The sequence below is a fragment of the Borostomias antarcticus genome (genome assembly GCF_949987555.1).
Source record: "Borostomias antarcticus genome assembly, chromosome: 34".
In the NCBI taxonomy this organism is placed as follows: domain Eukaryota; kingdom Metazoa; phylum Chordata; class Actinopteri; order Stomiiformes; family Stomiidae; genus Borostomias; species Borostomias antarcticus.
In genome coordinates this window covers 2,269,720-2,293,513 of record NC_140267.1, presented here as the reverse complement: position 1 = coordinate 2,293,513, position 23,794 = coordinate 2,269,720, and the positions used below count along the sequence as shown (strand labels likewise).

At 44.4% G+C, this 23,794-nt stretch overlaps 1 protein-coding gene across 1 annotated transcript in view; it reads right to left on the bottom strand.

Annotated features, from left to right (window-relative positions):
- Window positions 1-23,794, bottom strand: part of LOC311327787 (CUB and sushi domain-containing protein 1) — a gene marked incomplete at its 5' end in the record, with an annotated part of 408,914 nt that overhangs the window by 250,740 nt on the left and 134,380 nt on the right. Inside the window, one exon of the mRNA XM_084460891.1 lies at window positions 5,346-5,460. Within this exon, the coding sequence (XP_084317017.1) occupies window positions 5,346-5,460 (115 nt within the window). The remainder of the gene's footprint in view (window positions 1-5,345; window positions 5,461-23,794) is intronic.

Below are 23,794 nucleotides of genomic sequence, written 5' to 3'. Positions count from 1 at the left end.
TTAATGAATAAATGAAGGAATGAATAGTTCATCAATTCATTCAATGATTCATTCATTCATTCATTTTTGGAAATCAGTATCGATACCCAGCCCTAGTATTGATGTGTTGCATAACTTGGCAGTCATGGAATTAAGGTTACAGCAAAAAAGGTTTTAGTAACACTAACCGAATCGATATCGAATCGAATCGAATTGAATCGTGATAATCGATTTTGAACCTTGTGAATCGGAATCGAATCGATTCTTGAAATTCAACTCGATACCCAGCATTATGGTTTAGGGTCTATTTTCTCAGCTCACACATTGTCCTTGAAGCCTGAGGATGTCCACTTGGTCTAATGGTGCTTGGTATGTTAAACCACTTGGTCTAATGGTGCTTGGTATTTTAGACTACCTGGTCTAATGATACGAACAGAAATGGGTGATAAAAGCCGCTATGGATATAAATATTAAGTAGGCTATAGCTTAAACAATGGAAATTCACATCTGAAATAACCTAGCCTAATAACAGCCAAAGTTTCACCAAACTAGTGATACAAGCAATTAACAGGAATACTAACTCGCCCTGAAATTTCCCTAGGCCAAAAAATATGATTGATTGCAAGCAGGAAGTTGACTTATATGTTGTCCTGAAGTCACTCAAACTATAATATACTGAGAAGCAAGTGAAAGACACTGGTGAGTGTATGGTCGAAACAATGGGACGTCTGAGAAATTAGATTTTTTTTCCGGAGTAACTGGCACGTTAGCTACCGTATCTAGTTAGCTACTCAGGACGAGGAACTTCGACAGGCCTGCACAACATGCATGATTTGGATTTAACTAGCAAAACAGCACAATAAAGACTTCTCATGAATGTATTGGGTTACGAGATAAGGTAGTCTTTTTGTGATTTATTACGAGTTGTTAAAACAGCTGTACAATTTTTTTTTAACAAGTGTGGTGGCTTTACACCTAAATATCCACTCGGCTTCTTTTTGGTTGAGGCGTTTCAGGCGGTCACCCCTCCTGTCTGAAAACAAAACATGGTCAATACCTAAGGCCAATAAAGAAGAATGATCATTACCATGATGTTGTTTGAAATGTCTATGAAAAAGAGTAGATGTGCGCACATCCGATCCTGTTTTTAGGCCAGGTGCTGGATCAATATCTGGAATAACTTGAAGGTTGAAAAGATGTTTCAACCGAAACGTTGTTTGTAGCCAATAAAAGAATACTGGGAGCATTAATCCAGTGTTTGAAATGTCTAGCCATAGGGTAGTCCAGATTGACAACTCTAATGGCATATTTGTGTTCTGCAAGTCTATCTTGTAGCCTGCGTTCTGTACGGCCTATGTAGAAGACTTGACAGGCTGGACACTAATCTGTATACAACAAAAGTAGATTTACAATTAATAAAATGGTGAATGCGAAATGTGTTCTCTTACTGTAAATGATTTAGATCGCACCACATTAGCGCCACATCTGTACCAACCAATCAGTAGGTTGATCAGCTGGTCGATGGCTGCGTGACACTTTGTCTTTTAGAGTTGGGGCCCTCTTAAAAGTGACCAGGGTTCAGGGAAGACCTCCTTTAAAGCACTATCACGCTCAATAATATTCACATTTTTCTTAATGATAGTTTTGATCTTATGTGCTTCTGTGCTGTATTTAGTGGTGAAATAGACTCTCAGGGGTTTCCTTTGCAAGAGCATGTTTCTGTCTAGTGCCACAGCTCTAGTCCCACTGAGCAAAGACACGTCTAAAAGACGTCTTTTAGATGTCTTTTTTGTCTTTTTCGGACGTCCAAAGACATCCAATTAGGAGCCAGAATGAATGTTTTTTTTTAACGTTCAGATATTGGACCCGTTCTGCACGTCCACAGACGTCTTAGAGGGGTCCAAGCCAGACGTTTGAATATTGAGGGGGTCCAGCAGACGTACAAACGGGGTTCAGGACCGACGGACGTTATTAAGACATGATCTGAACGTCTCCCTTACGTTGCGTGTTTGCTGGGGTGCTGCCTCCTTTCACTACCTCTGCCTTGTACTCTCTATCTAGGAAACGGGATTCCATTTCTGAACGTTTTTCTTTGAAATCTTTTGACTGATCATAAATTCGGCGCAAACGCTGGAACTGGCCAAATGGGATGCTGTCCTTTAAAGATTTAGTATGAAAAGACTTGGCATGCAGAATAGTATTCCTGTCTGTATGTTTCCTAAAGAGAGAAGTATAGAGTTCTCCAGTCTGTCTTGGTGATGTTCACATCCAAAAAGTTTGAGCTATTTTTTTACTGTAGTCGAGAGTTTGATGTTCACATTTGTACGGTTAAGATATTGATGGAATTGCCGCAATTCGTTTTCATCTCCCGACCACAGCAGAATGATGTCATCAATATATCTGCCCCACCATTATGTGGTGGGCAAAGGCATTTCTCTCTCTATAGATAAACTCCTCCTCCCGTTTACCCTGACAGACCATCATAACTAAAACATGATCCTATTGCACAAGCAATATTTAGTATAATCCTGTGGCGAACGAACGAACAAACAAAATAACACACACGACTGAAAATATACCCTCTGTCAGCGGCCGCTGGGAGGAGCCAATAATAATAAGAATAATTAATAAATAAATATAAAGTATGCCCATTTGTTTTGTCATTTCCTGAAGACAACTAGAAAGTGCCAACTTTTTGTGGCGGTTTGTGGAAATTTGCATGAGAGAGAGAGAGAGGAGACGGCGAAGAGATCAAAAAATAAAGTTCTAAGCGCTTCAGGGAAAATCTGTCACTGCCAATTCTGCACTCATTAGCATAACAAGAGAACTGTTAGCTTTTGAGAGCGTTTTAATAACAGAAGAACGTCAGTCAGAGTCGGTGTGTTTCAAGGTGTAGATCAGACTGCCAGCCAAGCCAACCAGGGACCCGAGCACCATGGGACATCTCTGACATTTACATTACATCACAGGGAAAGATATTCAATCAGATTTCATGTTGATGATGTGATGTACCTGGACTGATCTTACAGTATCTAAGAAAATCTCTTTTTTCAGTACAGATCAACACCGAAGAATTCCATTTGAAGCGAATGACATTCAAATTCTATCAGATGGGAGATGTGAGAAGCGAACTAAAAAATGCAGCTGAAAATTATCTAAAAACAACAACAGCAACATACTGTAAAAGCACAAAGAAGTTAACATCCCAGACAGTGTGAACTCCTGTCTCCTGCGTCTTATGGCAGATTTTTCTGGCAAAGTAATAAATTGACCAGATGTCCTTGAAACACCAATTAGTAAATACTGTTTATGTTGCATTGCATGCGCCATGTAGCCTAACGCTAGCACTGTAACAGCTCAATTAGCTTCTCGTTCTGTAACACAGCTCAATTAGCTTCTCGTTCTGTAACACAGCTCAATTAGCTTCTCGTTCTGTAGCGCACGCCTCGATTAAAGGCTCTTTTGATCATGGCCACGCATGTTTCCCGCCCAAACGCAACCCTATTCAGAAAAGCGCACGGTTGCAACTACCACGACGACACACTTTGCTTAGGGACACTTTATCAAGTGACACCCAACGCGGTGTCATGGAGAATGCATCGTCGTGGTCTTTTCTTCTGCTGCAGTCTGCGTGGTGCTTCATGCTCTTCCCGTTAGCTGTCATCTTTTCAGCAGTTAGTCAGTCGTTAATGTAGAAAGGAGGAGAAGGCTCATCGCTCGTGACTGTCCGCCTCGTCCCGGAGGCGTGGCTGTATTTTACAGCTCATTTTTAGGATCACCAGAGGTTAGGGGTTGCGAGTGCGGAGCAGCCTGCTGTTTGTCCTTCTTAATTAAGACGAGGCTGTAATTCTCGGTGTTGACGTGGGACATTATAGCAGCACGGCTTGGGGATGGAGAGCTGTCTGCAGAACTGTCTGTCTCTCTACAGAGCTAACTGCCTGAAGATCTAACTGTCTGTCTGCCGAGTTGTCTTTCTGTGGAGCTAACTGTCTGTCTGGAGAACTGTCTGTCTCTCTACAGAGTTGCAGCTAACAGTCTGTCTGTCCATCCATCCGTCTGTCTGTCTGCAGAGCTGGCTGTCTCTCTACAGAGCTAACTGCCTGTCTGCAGAACTGTCTGTCTGCCTGTCTGCAGAGCTGTCTGTCTCTACAGAGCTAACTGCCTGTCTGCAGAACTGTCTGTCTGTCTGTCTGCAGAACTGTCTGTCTCTCTACAGAGCTAACTGTCTGTCTGCAGAACTGTCTGTCTCTCTACAGAGCTAACTGTCTGTCTGCAGAGCTGTCTGTCTGTTTGCAGAGTTGTCTGTGAAGCCAACTGTCTGTCTGCAGAACTGTCTGTCTCTACAGAGCTGTCTGTCTGTCTGTGGAGCTGTCTGTCTGTCTACAGAGCTTACTGTCTGTCTGCAGAACTGTCTGTCTCTCTACAGAGCTAACTGTCTGTCTGCAGAACTGCCTGTCTGTCTGTGGAGCTGTCTGTCTGAAGGGCTTACTGTCTGTCTGTGGAGCTGTCTGTCTGAAGAGCTAGCTGTCTGTCTGTCTGCAGAGATGTCTGTCTGTCTGTAGAGCTGTCTGTCTGAAGAGCTAACTGCCTGTCTGCAGAGCTGTCTGTCTCTCTACAGAGCTAACTGCCTGTCTGCAGACCTGTCTGTCTCTCTACAGAGCTAACTGCCTGTCTGCAGAACTTTCTGTCTCTCTACAGAGCTAACTGTCTGTCTGCAGACCTGTCTGTCTCTCTACAGAGCTTACTGCCTGTCTGCAGAGCTGTCTGTCTCTCTACAGAGCTAACTGTCTGTCTGCAGAGCTGTCTGTCTCTCTACAGAGCTAACTGCCTGTCTGCAGAGCTGTCTGTCTCTCTACAGAGCTAACTGCCTGTCTGCAGAGCTGTCTGTCTCTCTACAGAGCTAACTGCCTGTCTGCCGAGTTGTCTTTCTGTGGAGCTAACTGTCTGTCTGCAGAACTGTCTGTCTCTCTACAGAGCTAACTGTCTGTCTGCCGAGTTGTCTGTCTGTCTGTGGAGCTGTCTGTCTGAAGAGCTAACTGTCTGTCTGAAGAGCTAACTGTCTGTCTGAAGAGCTAACTGTCTGTCTGTGGGGCAAAATGTCAGTCTGCAGAGCTGTCTGTCTCTCTACAGAGCTAACTGTCTGTCTGTGGAGCTGTCTGTCTGTGGAGCTGTCTCTCTGAAGAGCTGTCTGTCTGTCTGAAGAGCTTACTGTCTCTCTGAAGAGCTAACTGTCTGTCTGTGGAGCTGTCTGTCTGTCTGAAGAGCTAACTGTCTGTCTGTGGAGCTGTCTGTCTATCTGAAGAGCTAACTGTCTGTCTGTGGGGCTAACTGTCTGTCTGTGGGGCAGGTCAGTCTGCAGAGCTGACCGTCTGCGAACCTGGTGAAACGTCTGCAAAGGGAAGGCCACTCCACAGGTGCTGTCTGGACCCCAGGGCTGTGGAGGAGGACAGGTCCAAGAGAACAGAGCCTCCTCAGCCGGACCTGACCGGACACATCAACCACACCTCACTGATCTCTGCTCCCACCATGCACTCTGCTAAGAGATCTAAAAATAGCACCTCACCCCCAGGTTGTCTCAGACCAGCCCGTCATAGTCGGAACCCTCTGCCCTCCTCGCCTCTCTGTTCCTCTCCTCTCTCCTCCGCCCATCCCCTCTCTTATCAGTCAAACCTTCATTTATGCTTGCGAGGCACCGAGGTTGCCCTCATTTACATTGACGACGAGCGCTCTCCTCTTTCCCCTCTCCTATCATCTCCATTCCCCTCGTCTAACCTCCGATTCTCTCATCTCTTTTCCACCCCTCTCTGCTCTGCTCCTCGTATTTCCCCTCATCTCTTTTCATCTCTCCTCTGCTTCTCCCCCATCCTCACTTCTGCTCCTCTCCTCTGAACTCATCTCCTCTTCCTCCTCCTCCTCCTCCTCTCCACCAGCCCCTTCTCTCATCTTCTCTCTCCTCTTGAGAAAGGCCAGCTGCTCCACCGGCATTAGAATGAAAGCAAACTACCACTAAAACCCCTTCCTTAGTGACAGAAACTAACATTATACAACGGTATAGATCCGGTCCATTGTCTCTATTGGTTTGCATTCCAGCCGTGGCGATAACCACGATATCCCCACGCTAAAATGCAATGTTCGCACATCTTTTAATATCCATCTTATTAGTAGCCCTGGCAACGTCCAGATCAATGTTTACAAAGATGTGCTGTAGCATTGTCGTTGCCTGGTTAACGTTCCCTTTTTCAGCGGAAGTATCCGCAAATGATTAACAAATAGTAAAATACATTTATTTAAAGTTCGTATTGTCTTTCTTTTTGAAATATGTACGGATAAATGTGGCAACCGTTGTTTAAAAGCATTATGGAACGAGAAGCCGTGGGATGTCACGGATATCAGCACGGCTAGCGGGGTGTAACGGTACTCCGCTGCGCGTCGTGACTAACCACTCCCGCTAGCCGTGCCGATATCCATGACATCCCACTGCTTCTCATTCCATAATTCTTAACTATATAATTTAAATGACAAACAGGTGTACCGATTCAACAACTAGAGAAGCTTTGTTGGAAACATGAATTTGAAAGGGACATAGGATTTGCCAACGTAAAATGACTGTGACATCCATGCAATAAAGCACAGATAAACTACACGCCTCGCACGTAATCCAGACAACCTATGAAATGTTAAGTCGGCATGTTTGTTTTTGCTTCACCTAATCAGATATTCATCCCTCTTAACTTCGCAGACGAACTCCTTATGAACTAATGTACATGTTACTTCAAACCCCTCCCTTGAAAACTCCTTCTTAACTAATGTACATGTTACTTCAAACACCTCTCCTCTGCTTTGATCTAACCGGCGGAGGACTTCCTTCCTCTCACTCTTCTCGGCTCATGTCTGCTGGCCCAGCAAACACACAACGTCAGGGAGACGTTCAGATCATGTCTTAATAACGCCCGTCGGTGCTGAACCCCGTTTGTACGTCTGCTGGACCCCTCGATATTCAAACGTCTGGCTTGGACCCCTCTAAGACGTCTGTGGACGTGCAAAACAGGTTCAATATCTGAACGTTAAAAAAAAACATTCATTCTGGCTCCTAATTGGATGTCTTTGGACTTCCGAAAAAGACAAAAAAGACGTCTAAAAGACGTCTTTAAGACGTGTCTTTGCTCATGTGTGCTGGGCTGGGGGAACATGTCAAGACCTGCACTCATCAGATTGTCAAACTAGAGCAGATAAGCTACTGAGCTACACCCAAGCAGTAAGCAGAGGTACTGTAATCCACAGCTGACAGTCAATGATGAGTCTTGGGACTGAATCAGGGCCCAAGTCCTCTTAGTCTCTCTCCAGACTGTCAGAAATTATAGTTTCATCATCTCCTTTTGTAATTCACTACCTCCCTCAACCTTTCACATAGCTGTGCTAACTTAATTCATGACAGGATGACCTCCAGGAGGTCAACACACCTAGACGTTGTCTACTCCAGAATAACCATCCTTTGTCCCTTTGTCTCTTCAAGAAATTACCGCCTTTTCTCATGTCACGTGTCTGTATTCTCGACCACGCCTGCCATTTCATATGACGTACAATGGGTTAGCCAATCACATCCTCAAAGCGCCAATACCTGTGTTTTGCTTGAATATAAAGGCCGCGCTGACCAAGAGGCGGCACTTCTTTGGGATACCACTCATGTGTATGTCCGGAAGTCCTTGCGCTCGTATGTTTTCTCAATAAACCAGACTTAACCTGTTTGAGCGAATCTTGGTAAATCCTTTTTGACTAGATCAGTTAAAATCCATTACAAGACTTAAACATTACGTTGAATGACTGTGCTCTGCATAATTCATAATACAGGAGAGTCTGTGCCACTTGGCCGCCCAAGCTAGTGTTCTGAGGGTGTATCGACGGGTCAAAATTGAAAGGGTTACAGGGAGCACCTGAAAGTTGTTACTGATTGGTGTCGCTGGGATTCCAGCCATACCAATAAATTGCCAGGATTTGAACACAATCGTTTTGCATGAAGTGTCCTAGACCCATAGAGAGATCTAATGTAGTTAGCTTTACATACGTAGTGTATTAGCGAAAGAACTCTCATGGGTCTGGCGTTGAGACTAATACCTTTAAACTTCATCTAGGAGTATATTTATAATATTGGCTCTCCAGGGAGTCTCTCCCACATCCACTCTGACCATGAGGGACTAAGAGCTGATGGGGTGTCTCCTTGTCTTCATATATGCCTCTCCATGGCTCTATGAACCCAGCAAACACACAACGTCAGGGAGACGTTCAGATCATGTCTTAATAACGTCCGTCGGTCCTGAACCCCGTTTGTTCGTCTGCTGGACCCCCTTAATATTCAAACGTCTGGCTTGGACCCCTCTAAGACGTCTGTGGACGTGCAGAACGGGTTCAATATCTGAACGAAAAAAAAAAACATTCATTCTGGCTCCTAATTGGATGTCTTTAGACGTCCGAAAAAGACAAAAAAGACGTCTTTTAGACGTGTCTTTGCTCAGTGGGAACCGGCTGATGCAGATCACACTGTGCAATTATGACTCGCAGCAACTCAAACTAATGACCTTTGCCCCAGAGACAGAGCAGGGCGAGAGATGATGTTTTTGGTGGCGTGCATGTGTGTCTGTGTTTGTCTGTTAGCAGGATTATGCAAAAACGACTGGACCGATTGTCACGAAACTCAGTGGAAGGGTGTAGTATGGTCGAGCCTAGAACCCGTTCAATTTTGGAGCAGAATTAAGTATTTTTTGCATTAACTAAATTATGGGTCAGGTCCGGGCCGGATCCATGAAACACAATGAAAACAAAACTTAGAAGGAAACCAGCTCCCTGTGTGAGGGTGCTAGAGACACCGTGTTTGGACAGGGGTGTGCGGAGGGACAGCGCTCCACGCTGGCTGTGACTCGAGGCGGCGCCACAGAGCCGGACAAACACAGCCACCCATTCTCTTCATCAGTCATTTTTACCTCAGTGAATCACGAGCCGGACGACCATTCACCTCCATTCATTCTTTGGACCAGGATTACACACAAACTACCAGACTGCTTTACATGAAGCTCGGTGGAGGGGTGTAGCATGGGACAATTTAGAAGCCATTCAATTTTGGCGCACACAGGGCCACGAAATGCATTCAGGGGCGGAGGTCTGTGCTCTCTGAGCACCATTTCTAGTTGAGAATAGATGTCCATATTAACTGGCGGTGACTTTGCCCACAGGGCGTTGAAACGGGAGGAGAATTACAATATGTCAGAATCAGTCTGTCCCTTCAGTCTCCCCTGTGAGGATGGCATTCTGCGGGAGTGTCGGCACCAGAGTTGGCCGGGGTTGTGAGTGTGACAGAGTGGATCGTACAGGAAAGTGATAGGGCAGATCCGGGCAGTTCTGGCCCGCTAGAAGCCTGCTATAAAGAGCTTTAATCCCAGGCCTGGAAGCAGACAAAGCCAGCTGCTAGCATTGATTTTTCATTAAAACAAACTAACAAACTTCTTCCACATAAAGTAAGTGCTGAGCTTATTGGGGGGCGGAGGTGGTAACCTGTCTGACATGGGGTTTAAGAGCTGAGGTGAAATTAAAGGTGCTTGGTGCATAACATTTCTCGGTGTAGCAAGTAACCGTCTGGTGGAGCAATTGATCCGCCTCAGTTTAGCATCGGGTTTAATTTGTCTCCAATAATAGTTTTACTACAGCAACACATTCACATGGCATCTGATAACATTTCACCTGACATTTAGGTCTCTCTGAAGTGCTGCATTCAAACGATTTACATCCTAACTGCCAACTCAAATTGCCCAAGTGTTCCTTTAATTCAGCTGATGACTGTGTGTGTGTGTGTGTGTGTGTGTGTGTGCCTGATAAGGCCTCTTAATTTCCCTGCTGTCTTTCTACCAGGTCTAGACAGGAGACATCAGTATCACAGCATGTTTAAAAGGCGGGAAACTGGCACAACTCTACCGGCGAACACTTGGCCGATATCTACAGCTGGACAAGGGCTAAAACAAAACACAAAACATGTTCCCACACCAGAAGAAAAAGGTTTTGGCAGGCAGTTTGACACCGGAGTGAGGAAGCTAATGGCTGGGTTGTTTTGAAACTAGACTAGCAGATGTTCTGTGTCGCAGCCAACGGCGGGTGGATTGGTATGGCGGGGGCTTAAGCTCCCACTGAAAAAGTCTGAGCCCCTACCCCCCCCCCCCTCTTTGTACGATAAAAAATATCTCTAGATTAAAAAATTGAATATATTTGAAGACATCGGACTTAATTGTAGGCTATGTCACAAAACGAAACTAATCTTATTTTTCATTTGCAAGCGTGATGGTGACCACCTGTGTGTGATTTAATTGGTGCGTTCGTATCATTGCAAGTGATTGCACGCACAATAATAATATATTAATATAATATAATAATATATATTAGCTAAGTCTGTTAGCTAAACAGGGTAATGTCTTCCCTAACATTAGCTATGATTTTTTTTGCAAGTGAATGTTTTCTTTCTGAAGCTTGTCACTGTCTGAACCAGCTGCAAATATGTAGGCTAAGTTAGCGTTACGACTCGTGAGCTGAAAGTAGGCACTTTTCGCCGTACTGGCTGCCTCGGACGCACCTCGAGCAGGATAACGCTGGCAGGCAGCTGCTAGGAGCTGTGTATTCCTGTTCCCATGCCATACTATTCAACTCTAGCCAGTGCAACAGCTGTTTTTGCTCACAGCTACAGTATCTTGTAAATCCACAGATACACAGTGACTGTGATTCGGATAGCGATTGCTTGCTTGTGCTTGTTGTCATTTTGTTGTCATTTGGTATGCATTTGATTTGCTCATTCTAATTTCAAGGAATTTATTATGCATGTTGTTATATGCATGTAGGCTACGCTAAACATGTGTGTGGCGGCCTGGGAAAACCCTTCACATGGTGTCATTTTTATATTTTCATTTTTTATATTTCCATAAAGTAGAAGTTCTCAGCTATTCATAGCTGTTTGAATGACTGAGATAGACCTTTCAGATAATAGATTAAAATGCTCATAATGTTTTATGTCAAAAAAGTGAAAAGTGAGAAAAATGTCTTTAAAAATCCAACATTCCATTCCAGCATTCCATTTGCTCCAGTACCATTCTGCAACATTCTACAATCATTTGGCTGTAGCACTTGGCTTGATTTGTGTGTGTGTGTGTGTGTGTGTGTGTGTGCCTGTGTGTGTGTGTGCAATGCCTGCGCTGTGTACACGCTCATGTGTGTGGTGGGTGTTACAGTGTGTCATTAAGATTATAAATAAAAACTTAAAAATATCTCTATACAGTACATTTTGAACAGACAAACAATGTGACAATAAAATGTGATTAATCACAATGAAATGGTTAAATCAATTGATAGCCCATTGAATTCACATTATAACAATCAAACAGGTGAATACATGTTTGAACTTGAGCGTGATTATAATAATTTAAATTTACATAAGCAAGAGTAACAGTGAAAAAAATTTACAATATGCAGTAATTTAAAACTGGCGCGCCGCTTACTCAATTCTCTCCATCTTTCCACCTCCTTCTCTGGTTACCACTCCTCCCCCAACCTTACAGCACAAAACTATATATATAAATATATATTTATATATTTATATATAAATAAAACTTACTTACTTGACACAAAAACATGCATACAGAGGAACGATATGCTCAAGTCACATGACCTTGTTACATTTACCCATTTCTTGTATCATATAGAGGACAATTCATGTATCATTTACTTCACACACCTATTTTACATGTGGCAGTGTCACAACATCTCAGAATCTCATTTCGTTAACATTCATTTACATTTCATCATTCATTCATTCTACCGTACTCTTCAGTGTGGCGTGAAACTCTGGGAGGTTTCGGTATAGTTGGACGAGGGCAGGTGATGTATTGGAATTCCTCAGCAGTGAATGGCCGTATTTCCTCGTATAGGTACCTCTGTCACTTGGCATCCAGCCAGTTGGTGACGATGACGGAAGGCATTCCAGAGGAAAGGAGTACTCCATCTCTGAGCAGATTCTGCCGGGTAAGTTCGCTGTCACTGAACTGAATGTTCACTGTGCCTGATCCTTCAGTGAAGTGGAAATGGTGATTCTGCTCGATCCCCACCACCTTTTTGAAGTGAGGGCTGAGGAAGCTCATCCAGTCGTTGGTTCCCAGATAGCAAGCGGATCTGGGCCATATACAGGCCAGATCTGGGCCATATACAGGCCAGATCTGGCCCTTGTGGCTTAGTTCCGGCCCATATATGGCCCAGAATCATTACACATCCGCTTGCTATCTGGGTTGGTACGATGACCTCCCCACTTTCAGCGCCACAGATCTGTGCGACATTGACATGTGAGAACTGCTCGACCACACGGGCAATGTCGCTAACGCAGTCCACCTTTGTTTTCCTGAAGAGGCGCTAAGCCAAAGCACAAGTCGCAACTGAACTCCGTGTGTCCAGTGAGCATGAACGACAGTGTCAGAACCCGCCACATCAGGCACCACATCATGCAGGAGTTTTTATTTTGTCCACTGCAGTTGTCTGCATGGAGATGCACATGGGTTTCTCCCAGCCCATAGTTTTCAAATGGTAAATGGACTGCACTTATATAGCGCTTTTCCACCTTAGCGGCACTCAAAGCGCTTTACAATGGCCTCTCATTCACCCCTTCACACACACATTCACACACCAATGGCGGTAGCTGCCATGCAACGTGCTAACCTGCTCATTGGGAGCAATTTGGGGTTAAGTGTCTTGCTCAAGGACACTTCGACATGTGGACAGTCGGAGCTGGGATTCGAACCACTGACCCTTCGATCACTGAACGACCCGCTCTACCAACTGAGCTACAGCCGCCCCTAAAAAGTAGTGCAGCATGGATAACACACAGTTAGCACCCTTGCCTGTCTGGCAGCTCTCATCGAGGAGAAAGTTCACCGGCTTGGGGAATGCCTCACAAGCAACTCCAAAAAAGCCACACTTCCGGGGACATTTGAAATACACGGGACCGGGTTGCAGAGGATTGGATGGGAAATCAACTTGCTGTGCAAAATCAAAGCTGTAGTGCATTTTGCAAGGTGGATGGGGCCCAATATCGGCACCAGGAGGCACATCTTCCTTGACTTCCTTACAGAGATCTCTCCATGGTAGCCCTCCGCAGGTGCTCCTCCATCTCATGCACAGCCTCACTCTTCTCACTGTCAGGAAGATTTGCTGCATGGGCAAGTTTTGCCACTCCTGACTTACAGTACCAGCAGAGATCAGTGGCCGGATGCATGGTGGTGACAAAGGACACTAACTGCTGCCATAGCTTCCTGAAGGTTCTGTAGGAAACCACTCGTGTACCAGTACCCTCAGCTGCTAAGCAGTACTGGGGTCGACTGTAGCTCAGTGGGTCGTTCAATGATCGAAGGGTCAGTGGTTCGAATCCCAGCTCCGACTGTCCACATGTCGAAGTGTCCTTGAGCAAGACACCTAACCCCAAATTGCTCCCAATGAGCAGGTTAGCACCTTGCATGGCAGCTACCGCCATTGGTGTGTGAATGTGTGTGTGAATGGGTGAATGAGAGGCCATTGTAAAGCGCTTTGAGTGCCGCTAAGGTAGAAAAGCGCTATATAAGTGCAGTCCATTTACCATTTACTGGTTGTAAACTGTCTTCTTGCTGCAGTTGGTCGCCAGGAGTTTCAAATCCGATTTCCAGTACCTCGGTGTGCGCCCTGGAAGAATAGCTTTGACCTCTGCATAGTTCAATACGAAGTCCACAACAGCTCTCGTATCCTCAAACTTTAAGGCATTGGCAGGGAGCCTTTTGTTGGATTTGTGAACCCTTGCTTCTACTCCAGCTGCCTTGTAGCTTTATCAATGCATTCAGTTTGTCCTGCCCAGTGATGTGAAGGTATTTAAACACATCTCTGTGGATCCTGTATCCATGATACTAATAATCTGTGTGTTGGGCCTTGCGCCCTGGTTGGTCCTTCTTCTTGGATCGAGTGGTGTGTGTTGATAGATGCATTCCGCAGGAAAGTTTAGAGAGGATCGCAATGTCAAGCTCTTCACGGGACAGACTTAAATGTTGGAGGCGGACATGAAGGAGCTCTTCTTGAGGAAATCTGGAGGAGGCTGCCATCTCCTTTTCCTCTCATCCACTTTGACAGGTCAAGAAGCTGTCAAATCTTTGCGGGGTTGGCCACCCCCGGGAAAACAACAATACACGTCACAGCCCACTTTCTCATGACTCTCGCCTTCCTCCATCCCTATTGGATAGGTGGAAAGTAAACAGGAAATGTTTTAGTAACCTGGCCAGCGTGTTTAGATGTTTTAAAGAATCTCGCCGGGAAATAACATAAGTGATGTAGGATGTAGGTAATCCAATGGATTTGCGGATGGATAGCTGAGCAGATAGACAGCTACGTGTAATGTTAACTAACTTCAGTCGTAGTAAGTGACGATCTCATACAGTCTTTATGCAACACGGCTGTTTAGCTGTAATTAGCCTACTGGGGTGCGTTTCCCAGAGGCATCGTAGCGCTACGTTCATCGTAAGATACGTCGTTAGGTCCCCCTCTAGGTGGCGAGGCGTTTCCCAGAGCCTTCTTGGCCAAGGAAACAGCTCCACCCAAGGTACATCGTAAATTGGCCTTACGATGTACCTTCCGAAGATACATCCTTTTAGGGTAAAATCAAAAAGATTATGAGAACGGTTGAAAACGTCATCATCACGGGACAACGATGTACCTTACAACATACCTTACGATGCATCTTCAGGCGCCCACTAAGGGATGGTCTGGGAAACTGTCCCTTCGCCAAGGTTTATCTTGCGAAGCGTCGTAGAGTGCCAAGGTACAGCGAATCTGGGAAACGCGGCTCTGGTTTGTTTGACTGCTTGTGTGTGACTTGTCGATGCGGTGTTTAGTTAACTCGAGCTAGTCTGCTCGCCTCGTCGGTATGCGAGGGACAGATCCATTTGTGTGTCTTCTAGTTAAGATTGTATTATTTTATGCTTATGTTGTGAGCATCAGTAAACTGGGAATAACACAGGTGGATGTATTGTCTCTCCTCTCGCTCAAGTGTGCGTTGCTCAACTGAAAATGAGACACGTTGTTTTGCTGGCAAAACGGTAGCAAACTATAGTATATACCCGCCACATGAAAATATGTACTTTCCCTTTTGTTTTCTTAAAATATTTATTCACCATGATGGAGTACAGAGTTCAAAGTACTAAAATAGCACATAATATCAAAATGGCCGAAATAGTACATTTCCATCTATTTTTGCTCTTTGCCACAATAGAACGCTGGCGACATCCGACGGGTTTTCCCAGGCCACCACACATTTAATAACATAATAATTACAATTGCCTAGCCCGGGAACACATCTAGATTTTCTGTATCATTTGGTGTTTGTTGCATCAATATTCATTAGCACCTGCAATAAACAATCCAGCTCGCCCCTAGCTCCCCCAGTCACAATTATCGGGTGCCGCAGCTGGTGGGGACATTGATGAATCTCATCCCCAAGTGCATTGATGAATACACAGACTGTCTCAGCCTACATCCTCAAGTGCATATACATACACAATGCAACACTCATACAGGGAGCCAAAACCAGGTATCGCCATTATCAATCATCAGCCACCATGAACCAAGGTGTAACCCAGATGTTACCACACACCCGCCAGTCACCACGTCCCACACCTGATGTCACCCCACTCCCCCCTGCAACCTGGTACTGAGGGAAGCCATTTTAAGGGGAAAGAGGAGAACACAAGAATGAAATGGGTTAACCAACCCAGGTAAAGAACATGGGTGTCTCACGGGGCAGGGGCATACGTCTGCCTTGAGGGCGAAACACTCAGACTTCATGTGCCTCTTCTTAGTACAAAAATGACACTACATCTGAGCCTCTCACCCCCACACGATCTCTCTTCTCGAACCTTCCTGAGTTAACGGGAGGAAAAGGAGAGCCAGCAGAAAAAGGAGGACAGTACACCCCCCGGCAATTCCCTCAAATCCAGGCTTGCGCGTACAAGCCTTTCCAAATACATAGTCATTGGCTAAGGCCGCCGCCTCTGCAGCGGTGGCAGCCCTGTGGTCGCTGATAAGAAGCAATTCTCTCCTGCACAGAATTTTTAAACTGCTCCAAAACAATCAGCTCACAGAGCCCCTCAAAACTATTTACCTCAAGTACGGCATGCCAGCGCGTAAAATGGTGCATCAAATCACCTGCAAACTCGAGGTGAGTCTGATTATCTTTCCTTTTCCACGTCCTAACGCACAAACGGTAAGCCTCATTCACTAACTCATATGCCTTTAGCACCGTGGCCTTGACCATTGGGTACTTACGGCTATCGTCAGCAGACAACGAGGAATAAGCCTCTTGTGCTTTTACCGGTTAGAGCACACTGGAGCATTCAACGCATTCCTAACTGTGTCCTTGAGACATTCATCTGTAATTGGCACTTTATAGTGCCTGGCTAACTGTAACAATTGCCCCTTGGTAAAACTGTCCCTCCTCTGAGGGATGCTCAATGAAGGCAGCTATGTCTGCCAAAAAATAAAATCCCACTACTGTAAGAGATAACCCGACGAATAACAATGACCTATTGTTAATCACTAATGATCATCATTACCTCCAGAAGACAATACAATACAATACCTGTGAAAACACCCGGGGAAAAACGCAGGATAACCAGACCCCATACTGCAAAAAATATCACCTAGAATATCACCTAGAATATCACCTGATCTTCACCAAAATGGCTACTGTGGCCCACGCGAGCACCAATGTGCAGGTCAGGAGACGCAAACAGGGTCAAACAACCCCCACCAAAAACATCACACACTCCCCTCTACCTAAACTACCTCAACCAGCCCAACCCTGGTCTTCATGTAGATCCAATGGCGGGTATTAACGCTCTAGATACCAGAAGCCCGGAAAAGCGACAATAATTTGCAACCCTCCTGCTCCCGAGCACAGCTCCAACAACGCTTACCACGGCACTAACAGAAAAAAACAAACTGACACCTCATGAAGAGGAAGCGCCGCTATTCCTACGGCAGGGGAGTGTGCAATCAAACCAAATCAACGCCACCTGACACCGACCCGCGCGCCAGCAGCAATCCCAAAAAAAACGGCCAACGCCCGTGAAAACACAAAAAATGCTTACCTCAAAACAACAACTGCGCGACTCAAAAAAGGTGAACCAGCAACCCAATCAATGTCCACGAGTCACCAAAAAATGCTGCCTTGCTAAGTCGTTCGAATGGCATAAACAACTTGTTAGAAAGACGTGCTGGCAATTTGTTCTGTTAAGTTTGAAAGTGTCTCAAACGCAGTATCGAAGAAATTAATGAGTTTTGAATAGCCTTCGTCCAATATTTGGAAAAGAACAAGCTATTGTGCCTCTAGGCAGCTACTCCATGCAGCAGAAACCACATCCACACTCTGCGTGGGAATCAAGGAGAATCTCATATATCAAAGTTATATATTTACACAGACAGTGTATGCAGGAACATACTGTACTGTATATACCTTGTGCATGTACATATATATTGCGTACTCTTAGACTTACATACTTGTATAGTTATATGTATATAGTTATATTAACCCCCCCCCCCTCCCTTTTAATGTAAGGCGTTATCAAAGAGAACGCCAAATAAAATCCACACCAACACCCTTCTGGTATGAGGATAAAATATTATAAATCACATAGACACACTATTAGACACGTATCTCAGGTAAAGGGCATTGTGCCTAAGAGACACGATTTAAGCACAAAAACAGCCACTACCTGTCTAACAAATTAGGAAAAGGAATTTAGGAAAAGGAAAAATAATATTTTGACCTCAATCTTGGTTATCAGAAGGTTTTTTGTACGTACAGTGTGACAGGGTGGTGCCCCGAAAAGGTGATTTAACTTTCGATAAGCTATAGACTATCTATAACATATTAAAAGTTAAATCACCTTTTCAGTGTCATACAGTTAAAATTGAGAACCATAATAATAATAATATAATAATAATAACTATAATCACTAAAAGGTGTGACATATTGGCTCATAAACAATTGATTCATACACCAAACCATGGAGACTGACTCTTTTTCAATGTAAGGGCTTATTATTATTATTATAACCATTATCAATATTATTATTATTATTACCATTATCAATATTATTATTATTACTAATAATAATAATAATAACAGCAATAATACCAATAATATTGATAACAACAATATAGTTTTCATTAATATTATTATTATTGTTACTTTTATTATTATTACATTTTAATACTAATAATACTAATAATAATAATACATATTATTATTATTATTATTATTATTATCTTATTCTTGCTGTCTTTCTTCTTATCTGATCTTATTCCCCATCTTTACTGCCTGTGGAACTGCTTTGCTATTCCTGCCCTTATTTCTGACTCTTTTCAACAATAGTATATTTTGTTATGCTCACTATATAGCTGCCGTTGTTGTTTGCCTTGTGCCTTGTGAAGAATGACCTTGTGTTATTCTGTGCACCTGATGAATGAAATGCTTTGACTTTGACACAAGGGAAGTTCGCACTCACACACACACACACACACACAGATACACACACACACACACACACACACACACACAGCCACACACTCCATCATCACAACATCACGTTTCAAGCAGCGGGTCTCATCAGACCTTGCTGTCTGAGAGTTGAGTTCTAAATGCACTTCACTTCCTCCAGCCAGCCTGGCAGACAGGATATTGGATTATTAATGCACAAAGGGCAGGAAGTGATCTCATCTGAATTATACATCTGCCAAAATTGTATTTTGTGGGCTTGAAATATATATTTCATGGATAGTTTCCTTTGCAGTCACCAATCCTGTGTTTCAAGTCAAACTGGCACTGTTTTGTCCTCCTAATGTACTTGCACATAGTGTGCTATGTATCCGTGTGTAGTGTGGTGTGTATCCGTGTGCAGTGTGGTGTGTATCCGTGTGAAGTGTGGTGTGTATCCGTGTGAAGTGTGGTGTGTATCTGTGTGTAGTGTGGTGTGTATCCGTGTGTAGTGTGGTGTGTATCTGTGTATAGTGTGGTGTGTATCCGTGTGTAGTGTGGTGTGTATCTGTGTGTAGTGTGGTGTGTATCTGTGTGTAGTGTGGTGTGTATCTGTGTATAGTGAGGTGTGTATCTGTGTATAGTGTGCTATGTATCCATGTGTAGTGTGGTGTGTATCTGTGTGTAGTGTGCTATCTATCCGTGTGTAGTGTGGTGTGTATCTGTGTGTAGTGTGGTGTGTATCTGTGTGTAGTGTGGTGTGTATCCGTGTGTAGTGTGGTGTGGTGTGTATCTGTGTGTAGTGTGGTGTGTATCTGTGTGTAGTGCGGTGTGTATCCGTGTGTAGTGTGGTGTGTATACGTGTGTAGTGTGGTGTGTATCTGTGTGTAGTGTGTTGTGTATCCGTGTGTAGTGTGGTGTGTATCTGTGTGTAGTGTGGTGTGTATCTGTGTGTAGTGTGGTGTGTATCTGTGTGTAGTGTGCTATGTATCCGTGTATAGTGTGGTGTGTATCTGTGTGTAGTGTGGTGTGTATCCGTGTGTAGTGTGTTGTGTATCCGTGTATAGTGTGGTGTGTATCTTGTGTGTAGTGTGGTGTGTAGTGTGGTGTGTATCCGTGTGTAGTGTGGTGTGTATCTGTGTGTAGTGTGGTGTGTATCCGTGTGTAGTGTGGTGTGTATCCGTGTGTAGTGTGGTGTGTATCTTGTGTGTAGTGTGGTGTGTATCTGTGTGTAGTGAGGCGTACAGTAAACGTGTCCCAGAGGCCTGTGTGTCGGCACCAGTCTGCTACTGTACATCCTGTCAGGAATACAGGTCACTTCCTCCACCCACACACGCCTCCCACAGACTGGTCACTTCCCCTAAGACTGTATTCTCCTGAGTACAACCCTCACTGACCACAAACAATGACAATATTTGACCCCCAAATACAGCGACCCCAAAGTACACTGAACGAGCAATATTCTCCTGTGGCCTCTTGAAGGACTCTCCAGAAGGCACACTTACAGTAGAGGACATTCAAATGTACTGTACATTGAAAAGAGGAGTTTCTAAGTGTCAAGAAGCGAATGAATATATGTATGTGTGTAATATGAATATATGTATGTATGTGATATGAATATGGATTGTGAGCATTTGAAGACAGTCAAACCGAGGGTGTGGGTCAACCCTGATTATTTATTCAAGAACACACACTTTATCCCTCACAGCGGCTGGGATATCCACATCTACAACACCCTGCTGAACAAGTACTATACAACGTACCACCTCCAATATACATCCACTACACACTACTGAGTATTATGCAACTTTGGGCGAAACATCAAAAAGAATATGCAAATTACAGTATTCAAGGAATAACATCTTTATTTGTCATACTGTATGGACAAGACACCGTACGCATAGGTACCATTTACTGTGAAATGCTCACCTCAGATGTTCTCCTCACACAGACAAATCAAATAAAACAATACTGGAACAAGTACAGTTGTAAAATAAAAAGGTTGCAGCAATACAAAACATGAAAGTATGTTTTGTTACGTTTTCAAAGTGCATTCATGTCGAGCCTCCACAGAGCGGAATGTTGCTACGAGGATAAGACACCTTGTTGAATCCCGTTCCTGCGATTACATTCATCCGGCACATTATAGCCACTTGTCCGACTCCTGAGCGGAACATGACAGGGGAAGGGCTGAGTCTCTCACCACCGGGATTATTCCGCTGCTTAGCGTCAGCGACGGCCCGAGACTGAGATTTGACACTTCTTTCAACATCGTATCCCCCCTTCATGTCATGTACCTTCTTCATGCGAGGCATCTCCAATGTATTCGCTATAAGCCTCCCGTCAGAAAAGGTATCGGAAGGTAATTGGCACTGTGGGCCGCGGTTTCTTCTCTTGTTTTTAGAGGATCAATGTGCGTTCCAGCAACCTGAAGGCTGGATAAATACTCATTTAAAAATAAAAATGCTCAAACATATCGAGCTGCCTTAGAGTGAGTTTGTGTGTGTGCGTGTGTGTGCGTGCACTCGCTCCGTCTGTGTATCCAAGTGTGCATAATAAGCATCTTCTCCTGAGTATTGGTTGAGTCACTAAAGTCAGAATGAAGACATAATTCGTCTTCCTGAAGAATATGACGGTAGTGGAATCAACATAGCTCAGTGAACATTCTTGCTCCGCTGCTATTGACATGAGAGAGAGAGAGAGAGAGAGAGAGAGAGAGAGAGAGAGGGTATTAACATGAGAGAGAGAGAGAGAGAGAGGCTATTGACATGAGAGAGAGAGAGAGAGAGAGAATGAGAGAGAGAGAGAGAGAGAGAGAGAGGCTATTAACATGAGAGAGAGAGAGAGAGAGAGAGAGAGGCTATTGACATGAGAGAGAGAGAGAGAGAGAGAGAGAGAGAGAGGCCAGGCGGCAGAAAGAGCCAGCCACGCTCCAACTACAAATCCCACCCTGCTTAGCATATATCAGCTCACGGGGTGACAGGGTGAGAAGGTCGTGCAATTAAACGCAAGTCAACACTAGAAGCGCCAAGCATTTGAAACTCACCAGCATCGCCGTGGAGTGGGTCAAATGCCCCCGCAGTCTTTAGAATGGGAGGCTGTTACTGACACATACTGACCGCTAGATGGCGCTCGTGTGTGTGACACCAAATGCGGCTGTATCGGGTTGGGAAAATGTAGTCCCAGACGCGACCATCTTGTTTCTACACAGGTGTATCTATTGGTCTGATTGTATAGGATTCTATGCAGTAGAGCCAATCAGACAAATGGATACACCTGTGTAGAAACAAGATGGTCGTGTCTGGGACTACGTTTTCCCAAGCCCTATTATCAAATAGAAAGCATATCACTGATTAAACTTGAAAAATAAGAACACATTGGCGCAGTATGATGTAGGACTATTCACCTATTGAGCAATTTATGGATGAATTTATGGATGAATTCCATGTTTACTCAGGCCCGGTCGGATTTAGCTAAGCCGCTGGGGTAGGCTTGTGTTGCAGTTTTGCTTTATTAGTTATGATTTTTGGTATTTTAGCTGAAAGGCATTTTTCTTAACATGTATTATGATATATAGATATATATTATACTAAATAAATATATAATATTTGGGCGGGGTTTTATCGCATTGGGGGGATTTGGAGCACTCATTGGGGCTGCAGCACCAATCTGGCAATCCGGCTTGTTTACATCCGGACGTGAAGTATGTAGCAACATTCTGTGGAGTTAGAACAGTTGCATTGACACTGCTGGAAAGCCGTAAGAAGAAGTGATTGAATACATTTTCCGCATGTTTGTTGTATTCAATTTGACATGTTCCTTTGCCTCATTTAGCACCAGCTGCAACAATCTCCTCCAAATCCGTTCTCTCCGTTAGCAGGGCTAACGTTGCACTCATAGCTGGTGCTTATTAGCTAGGTTTGGTAAAAAGCTTGTGCAGTGGAGGGGTTCTTTTGGGGGGAATTATTGGATTATGCCAGCTAGCCTTTCACATCTGGCAGTGTGTGGCTGAGGCACTGAGAATTCTCACCCCCACACACACACACACACAGCTGCTCAGAATGCTAACAATACTGATACTGACTGGACACACACACGCACGCATGTTCACACACACACACACACCACCACCACCGGGAATAACGCAACCACCGCTACACACGAATACTGGCTTCGCACGCTGCTAATAGAGGCTACTAAACACTTGGTCATATTGTTTACACGCACCGTTTCACTGCTGTCACAATACCGGCATGCCACATGGGGCTACACACACACGCACGTACACACACACACACACACACACACACACACACACACACACAGGGTGTTCCATAGGGTTGATAACAGGATGGTGGTGTTGTCTGCATTTGCTCGAGTTGCGTTTTGTTTGAACGGATGCCTGGTAAGTGTCAGAACTCCCATGGGTGGCTACGGTGTGATTGGCTACCTGCTGGTGGAACCCTGTAATTTTATGATATATTTGGAGGGGTGCTGTGTCATGTACCGTTTGCCCTTGAGCGTCGATATAAAGATGGGCAGTAAGAGACTCCAGCCCTTTGCAGAATTGATCTGAGCGGCAAAGCCAGCCCTGCAGCAGGAGATCAAACCGTCAAACTTCATCTGGATGAATGTGTTTGTGCCAACGCTGTAACGACTGGAAAGTTCCAGAAAGAGATTTTGAGTCCCCAGAGTTTGCAAGGTGTCTGAGGCAGCGCACGATCGCTCCGTTATCAGAATCAGAAGGTTAGAAGAATTAGAGGTGGATTTAACAGTATGTTCGTGTTTTTAACTAGCGTATTGCCACATAGCCAAATCACCAAGTCACATGTGTAAATTGTATTACTGTTGTATTTTCCGTCTGTAACTCTGTGTTTGGATTGCACTGCTGCCCGTCTTGGCCAGGTCTCTCTTGAAAAAGAGATTTTTAATCTCAATGGGACCTTTCCTGGTTAAATAAATGCTAAATAGAATGTAAAAAAAAGAAAGAATTTCTTGCCGTTGTGGGTTTTCAGCATACTAGGAATTTGCTTTCGGACATGGGGCATAACATTGGAGTGCAACGTTTTGTCCGGCGTGGCCTTCTTCAGGTGCCACACCAAACATGTGAAAGGGCTGGGATATATATACAGGTATGGCTCAATCCAGGTGAGGTCAAAGTTGAAATAGATCACTTGCAAGCTTTGGAAACAGTGTGCAGACCTCTCTTCTTTCTTCCGTTGATAGTTTTTGGTCGAGCACCTGTCACTT